We start from the raw sequence: 8,593 nt of genomic DNA on the forward strand, positions 1-8,593 counted from the left end.
CTCTTATCTGTTCTAGTTTCTGTGGAAATAATTACTTTTGGAGAGACTTGCATACACTCCCACTTGATAGATTACCACCTGTTCTATTTACAGAAACGTTATTCAGTTTTTTCTGATCTTGAACAATGAAGTGTTTTTCTTGCATGGCTGGATATGCATGTTTTGTGGGAGTTTGACCATAACAGCTATGGGTAATGACAGTGTCTCAAACAGACTCTTCCCCCTTTGCATAAGCAGTTTGTTTCATGTCATTAACTTTGAAAAGTTGAACAGCCTAGTAAAAACAAGCAGTGGGACAGAACCCATGTGGGAAGTCAAATATATACTTGCATATTTTGCTGGGTCAGGAATTACATGCTAAAGCCACTAAGTGATGGAATTACAGCCAAACAGATGAGATATTCTGATTTTTATTGTTACACTGGATAAGAACACCACAAGAGATAAAGCAAGAAATCATTTTATTTTGATGCCTAACTGCTGAATGGTTAGTTAGTGAACCTTCTTGAAACAAGGGAAAAAAAAAAAAAGGAGTACATGAGAAAAAAAAAAGGTGGAATAGAAATACGTGTGTGAGAGTGAGAAATGGATAAAACCTGGGTTAGTATTGCTGATATTCAACAATTACTAGTTTTAATCAAAATACTGCAAAACCTTGTAGGCGACGCTTTCAATAGTGATTTAGGCATAAATCTCTCATAAAGCACCACAGGCCAGACTGTGATTGTTCCAGATAGAACCACAGCAGAAAACTCTGAGATAGCCAGGAAAGGAGGATAAAAGCAAGCTTTCCTATTTGCACTCCTCATAAACCTAGCATACAAGAAATTCTCTTACATCAAAAAGAGATGCATCTTACAGAGATGTACACTGTCTTCCGTAGGATCTGACTACTCAATTTGTAAAGTGTGGAATTACAGCTACAAGGCAGTTTTACAATTGCTTTGTGGAACTCTGATATTTTACAAATATCCTGTTCAATCATCAAAAAAATACAGACAACTCCATAGTTTGAATACATTTACACCCCTCAAAATATTTAAGAAAATTAACTAAGACACCAAAAAGCCACCTTAGACTTGCAAGATTATAAACCCAAATAGCACTTTAAAAGGACATCTAAGAGAGGACACACCAATCCCTTCTTTTCTATCTATAATAGCTATTCAAAACACTTAAGAGCCAAGTGAAAATTAATCTGAGGTTGTGTTCACTTCTGCATCAAGAGTGACAGAATTTATGAAAATTTGTACAATCCCCGTACACACACAGTGAAGTGTACCTTCATGTTACTGCTATATTAATTTACTTTTTAAAAGCAGATGTTACCAGAAACATCATACATAAAAAAACATTTAAGAATTCCCAGGCACTCAAAAGCGTTTTATGATTTTGCTTTTTTACAGACCCAACAAATTAATGACATATTCCCCAAAGCAAAACCTACCTTTGTCGCATACATACACTCCAAAATTATGAGCATAAAAGCTTACATTAATTTTTAATCATTAAATCAGTTCTCTCAGAAAGCTTCTGCTTGTTCATTAAGTTGCAGCAAAGCTCATATGTATCCAGTTACATAAAAAGATGCAATTTAAATCCTCGCGCAGATGATCAAACAAAACCTCAGTGAAATAAAAAAACTGTTTTTAAAATGGCTGTGTATGTCACACAACATCTTGGTGCACGCATAAGCGCAAGATTATCATATAGTGTTCAAGAACCCCACCTCAAATCACTTTTCCATTTCTGAAGCACATCCAGGCTACAATTTCTAATGTTAAGCACATTTCAAATGTTGGTTAAAGTCCAGCTGAATGGTCTTGTGTAGTTCAAATTCATGCATTAAAAAAAAGCTGCTCTGCTATGAAGCAAAACAATAGCTTAAGAACTCAGAACATAAATCATCTAAAATCCCTTATACAAAACCTATCACTTAACCAGAATGGCAGGTTGCTAAAAATAACAAGAGAAAAAATGTGGAAAACACTTTTTTTCCTCCTATGAACCAAGATTAAGGTGCGGGTTCTGTATTATCAGTAGGCTGGGGCAGAGAGGCTGTAACAAGGGAAGCAGACTGTTAATAATCAGTTCTAGTTTGGACACTAGAATATTATTTTTCTGAGCCATTTTTGGTCAATTATGCATAAAGGCTAAGTGTATTAGTTATCATTCATTTTTTTTTCATTAATAGCTATATTTTTCTAACTACTTTCCATCACAGTAGTTGCTCCTATGGCAACACATTCCCTAACACTCATTCCTTGAGAGTGACCGCACCACTGCAAATGAAAGACAATTGAATGAGGCAGCCTACATCTGTCCCTTATTTTCTGTTAGGAAAGTGTGTGAGTAACTGGCCAACTAGTTCGATTGCCAATTATTTCAATATTAAAAAATATTTGCATCTATTACCAATCAAAAGTAATATTTGCAATTTAAGAGAAGGAACAGCAGGCGATGTTGAAATTTTCATAGTACAGTAACTTCTAAAAAAAATACTGTAGAAATGCAGATGATTACAGCATTCCAGATTTTAAACTACTGGATGTTACGCTTTGGGAGAATAATACCACTTACATCTGGTTATTTATGGTGAGGTTTGGGGCTTTTTCTGGTTGATTAATGAAATTTTTTACTGTCAAAGAATATTGCTGCCTGCCCTCTTCCTCTTCTCAGTAACTTCTGAATTCTTTGAGTAATTATAACCAATACCTTTTTTAACAGAAGGTTGGAATTTCTCAAAACGTAATATTTAAATCCAGCAGAGGACAGAAAACTTTGTAAATGTCCTTGAGGGGGGGGGGAAGCATCCAATAGTCCAATACTGGATGAGAATCCTCTGATACAGAGAATTTTGTTGAGATTTCATTTCTCATCAGATTGCGCAGAACCTACCCATAAGAAAAAGTTAGAGAAGAAACAAACTTCATCAGTTCTGCTTCTCCTGGATATATTTGTGAGGTTTGGTTTGGTTTAGGATTTGAAAGGGGGGATGGTAAAGGGGAAGAAATGCATTCAGTACGCTTAATTAGGGCATCTTTTCACCAAACTTTATGTGATGGCTTTTTATTTTTTTGTTTGTTTTTCTTTTAACATACAAATGCTGTCTGAATGCTCATGTACAAATGTATAAACACTGAAGAATACAGCACTTAGTTCTCCAGATGACCAAGAAAACCGTGGTTGAGAAAATTAAAACTAATCATGTCCAAGAGTCTCCTCAACTGAAAATCTGAAAGAATAATTGCTGCAGCATGCTTAGGAGAATGATCCCTCAACCCTTGCCATGCCAAACCCATTATCATCCCAAAGGGGATAATAACTGTCATGCCTAGTCTCAAGCACAAGTACGTTTGTTAGTGCACTGACTGATACAGAAAATAAGGCCTAGCATAAGAGATGCTTCACACTAAAGTGTGCTAATGAATCAAAGCGACAGGAGAGAATTTTAACCTTCACAGAGCAAAGGAGTTTGTTTGCTAACTAAGTAGAGGAAATAAGTCTACCAAAAGAGACATTTGTTCACTCAAGAAAGTAACACAAACAAGTAGGTTTTTTTCCAGTTCAGAAATAATAGCTTGAACATCTCCTGCATAAGGAGAAAAGATTATCAGTTCCAAGGTGGGAAAAAAAAAAAAAAAAGGAAATATGCCCGGACAATGTGGAAGTCTCTGGAGAAGAGGACTGGCTATGTGAGTGAACCAATCACACTGGAAGGATGGTTCCACTAAAACAAATTCTCTCATCAGTAAGGTCTTCGGCTGAGGGCTCCAAAACAGACTGTCCCTAAAGGGAGGACCCAGAGGTGAAAGGCAAGCACCAAGACTGAAATCTAGACTGACATAAGTTCAACAGGCTAAGGAAAATGTTTTACAATCTACGTTTCTGCTGCACACATGGCTGAGAGCACAGGGAAGCAGCTCATGCTGGCACCTTTTTAACAAGGTTTCAAAGAGCTCTAACAGTGTTCCAGACATAACGTTATGGTATAATACATATTCATTTCATTAAATGCAGATTAATATTCAATGCAGCAATGTTTTGAAATTTGTTTCTGTTTTCACATACATAAAGATTATTTTCCATTATTTGCTCTTTTAGCTTTTCACTTACATTCAACACTCTCCTGGCTTTCTACACAGATTTTTTTTTTTTTTTAAACTATGCTTGTATCCTAGCCTTCAAAGACCTCAGTTGTGTATTTCAGAGTTAAGTACGTCTACCATTCTCTATCTTCACAACCTAGTCTCCCATCTAGAGATTTTTTTCTCCCATTTTGATCATTTGAAATTTCTCTAGGTTCAAACAAACCTATTTTACTATGCACAGAAAGCAGTGGACCCACTGTATTTGCAAAGCCTGGGAGCAGCATGTTATACACTAGCTATTTGCAAACATGCTGAAATTCAGCCCAACACATTCAGAATGCAGTACATACATTGCAGACCTTACGAGTCCCAGAGGCAGACTTTCTGCACATATTTCTGTCCAGGGAATCGTAGCCAAAACACACCAAGTCAAAACATAAAACTCTCAACTGGCGAGAAAGAGAGAGGTACATTCATACCTTTCACATAAAAGGAAAAAGACATTTCAAGGCAAATATAAGAAGAGATTTACATCTCTTCTTTCAGAGCTCATTTGATTCCAGAAACATTTTTAGTTGTTTTAATTGCCTGATAAAAATAAAAACAATACCACCACAAAAAAAACAACTACAGGAGTACAGGAGGACAAATTTCAAACTGGAATACCCTTTGGTATGTTAATAACTTGTCTGAAAATGAATATTAAGTGTTGTGAAAACTGTGCTTTACAAAGCCTGTAAGATGACATTTTCCACCAAGAAAGCAGACAACAGCAATTTCGTGATTCCACAAATTCCAGGCAGTTCTACCGTCCTTAATATCATTTTATTTATTCTAACACTCTATGTATCATGGTACCCCACAGACATCTTTACTTGCTGAAATCAGTTCTCTCCTGTGTACAAACACCTTGTCATCTTTGAGTATTTGTAGGAGACAATTTAAAAATTCAACTATTGTTACAGAATTGTGTTAAAAGTCTACATCCGAATCCTTCAGTTATTTCCATTTTTTAATATTATAATTATAAGGATTCAGCTTTTGGAGTTCTTAAAAAAAAACATAGCGTTATGAAAAAAAAAGAGATGCTTTAGAGTAAGTGTTAGTATACGTGCAAGAAGAATAACGTGTGACCTTAATAAAGGAGATGAAAAGAGTAGTTTTGGAATGTAGTTCATGATGTAGGAAGGATAATAGCTTCCTTTTAGTGAATGCTGAAAAAAGCCACAAAGCAATGCAATGACCAGTTCAGCAGCAACTTTAAAGATTCCTATAAACTGGAATGGAGGAAAATGGAACTAGATAAAAGGAGACATTTTTATAAGAAACGAAGCCATTCCCCTCTTCCCCATAATGAAAGTTATGTTCCCACTTTTTAAAAAAACAACTCTGCTATGCGTCATGAAAAAAATGAAGTAACAATTACTTCGATATTTTCTGCTAACCAAAACCACACTTTTCAGTCTTTAAGGGATCATTTGTCCCTGAGACAACCACTCTGCTAAGACTAGACTATAAGTTATTGATGTTGTTTATGGAGGTGGGGGAGCGATTCCATCTGTCTGTGATGGGCACTGTAAGTTTTTAAAAGAAAATAGTCAATTCCAAACACTTTCCTGATAGAGCGCTCTCTGAATGCTTGACCTGAACAAACAGACTACTAGGTAACTGCTACTTAAAACTCACTAACTGATTTGTTCATGATAATCATCTTATCCAGATGTACCTTACATTCTGGTTTACGTGTGTGGGATCTCTAACGTTATCTATGCTAATAAAACATTAATCAAGGGCCAAATTTATAGCAGGCACATTATAAGTAAGGTCAGGACAGGTCAGCTTCACATAATAGGAAACAACTACAGGCTAGATCTTAACACTGTAACTGAACACCCTTGTTACTTTACCTTGGCCCTTGGGATCAAGACTAGTAGCAAAATGTTTTTTCTGCCTCAAAATGGTGTTTCCCTTACCATAAAGTCAAATGCAACCATTAAAATGCTCATTACTTCTAGAAATCTGGAGAACATTCATGCAGTTTAAAAGAAAAATCTCAAATAGCCATTTCTTCTACAATTATGTTTACAGAGCGTTTTAATTTATGTGATAAATTATTCTATTTTAAGCTCAGTAGCTGCCCTAATCCTTAAAATTGATTTTCTGTTGAGATTATTACTAGCTTAAGTTGCTTGCCAACAGGATACTGCTTTAGAAAATGGCATCTCTTTTCATTTCTTATAATGCTGTTTAGCTAACTCATTAAGACATCTTGAATAAAAATCCTTTCGAAAACGTAAATATTGTTCTTAGTCTGTCTCATAATCTATTCCTAATGAAAAAATATTGATGACTCTGAACAGTCACAATAAGTTAAAGAGTATGGCCTCAACAACTGCTCTGCCATTTTCTTTAAGTCTCAGAAAATACATATCTAGTTACGGACAGAACATGAAGGCTGATTGGGAATACTAGCATAATTTTTGCACTTTAAAGGGATACTTTTCCATTCTATGAAGTAGATAGAAAATAAATGAGGAAACTGTAATCTAATTTTTGAGACAAAGGCTTATCTAACACTTTCTAGCTATAATGCCTTCCAAATACCAATTTCCTTCCTCAAGAGATTAGTCAAATACAAATTACAGTTTCAACGTTAACCAGTACACAAGAAGAGGAAGAAAGAAATCCATGATACTGATAAGTGATTTATTTAATGAAACCAGAGCATTCAGATTCTGTAAAATCTCTTATTTAGTATTAGAACTAAGTAAAACTATCAAAAAAATCAATTTATGCTTGTATATCTTAAAGAAATTGTAACACAAACAAAAACAAAGCAAAACAGCAAAAACAAAATTCTAGTAAAGTATTTCAAGTCACTTAAGTTCCCTGAAGTTCCTAAGCGCTAAGACAGAGTGGTTATTTTGACTTACCTTCCTTCATTGACAAGCTCAATAAAGGCAAGGCCAGCATTCTTTTGTATAGAGTTCTGCCACTCCTGAGAAAGAGAAAACAAAAAAAGACAAAGACAATTGTAAAAATGAGACCAACAAAAACCATCTAGGGTTAGAAAGTCATGCACCTTCTTTTAAATTCTGATCACTTACACCACTAACAAACATAAAAAGCATTAATTGTGTGCTAATCAGGAAGGAAACAATCACCAGCAAGAACAAAGAAATGTCATCCATTCCAAGTCACATTCTGTGGCGGGTAGAAGAAAACATAAAAACATCCCACAAATAACTCTTTATCGTTCACTATGTTGTGTGCTAATTCTCAACTTCCTCTGGTTCACTGATCCTCTACCTTAGTAAGAATTGGTAATGCTAATATAATCTTTCAAATAAATTTAGTGCTTATTGTTTAAATACAGATTTCTTAAATAGTAATTACATATATAGATGATAATAGTCTTCTCACCTTTACATCATATATTCACTTCTACTGCAAAGATCAGGTTTACCAAATAATACATCAATAACATCCAATATGTATTAAATTAAAAAAATTAACACATTGAAATAATTCTAGCAGCACAGAGGCAGGCAGCACACATTTCTTACATCCAAGAGAACCCTGAACTATAGCAAAATTCCACATGCCCTTCAGGAGTAGGTGCAGGTTTTGCCTGATTCCCTTAACAGACATTTTAAGTAGTAACCAACTAATACGACCCATTAGTGGGGCTTCCTTCCTCTTTTGAAAGCTGACAAAGAAGCAGAATTCGTCAACAAAAACACAAGAAAGACTTTGAACCCCATACTCAATAGCAACAGATTGACATCAATTTTAAAAAAATATGGAGTAACTAACGTGTGAGACATTTTGGAGAAAAAAAACAGAGGAATTCGGAAAGAACAGACTAGAATATAGCTCTTCATTTAATTCAGTCATAACTGTTTTAACTAAGTTTGTTCCCCTTCTAAGCCAACAGAAAGCCATGCAGACAGATAGGTTAGTATCACATCAGCTTTCTTGATTTTCCAGTTTTATTGCAAGAAACCGCAATCCTAGCAATCATTTTTTTTTTTTTAGAAATCTTCACAGTTCCAGAACAGATAGAAAGCACAAAAATGCAAATTGATCTTAAATCAATTTCAGATTTCTAAATATATAAGTATTAGCAGTCACTATACCACCAGTGAAGGTTTTTACCTACTCAGATTTGCAAAGTGATATTACCTCTCTAAGTTAAAGACATGAAAATTTGATCAGACATATATAAAAACCAACAGAAAAATGAAAAGTTTGCAATGTTTCAGTATCAATTCATTTTCTACTTCTTAAGCATATTACAATTCTTATCATATATATTACAATGTTGAAGTAGGCAGAATTAAAAGAATAATTAGCATTTGTGATGCACTACTCATGAATAATAAAGGCTTTCATTACTTTTTATATAACTAGCTTATATGCATTGCTAGTCATGAAACATTCTAAATGTCAGCTAGATTCCTTTTACATACTATTGCACTGATTTTTTTTTTTTTTTTTAA

The 8,593-nt window shown here is 34.7% G+C and overlaps 1 protein-coding gene across 1 annotated transcript in view; it reads right to left on the reverse strand.

Moving 5' to 3' along the window:
* LRBA (LPS responsive beige-like anchor protein) overlaps positions 1-8,593 on the reverse strand; it is a 368,564-nt gene that overhangs the window by 246,368 nt on the left and 113,603 nt on the right. Inside the window, 1 exon segment of the mRNA XM_010709547.3 lies at positions 7,025-7,089. Coding sequence (XP_010707849.2) covers positions 7,025-7,089 — 65 coding nt within the window.

This window comes from Meleagris gallopavo, chromosome 4 (assembly GCF_000146605.3).
Source record: "Meleagris gallopavo isolate NT-WF06-2002-E0010 breed Aviagen turkey brand Nicholas breeding stock chromosome 4, Turkey_5.1, whole genome shotgun sequence".
Lineage (NCBI taxonomy): Eukaryota > Metazoa > Chordata > Aves > Galliformes > Phasianidae > Meleagris > Meleagris gallopavo.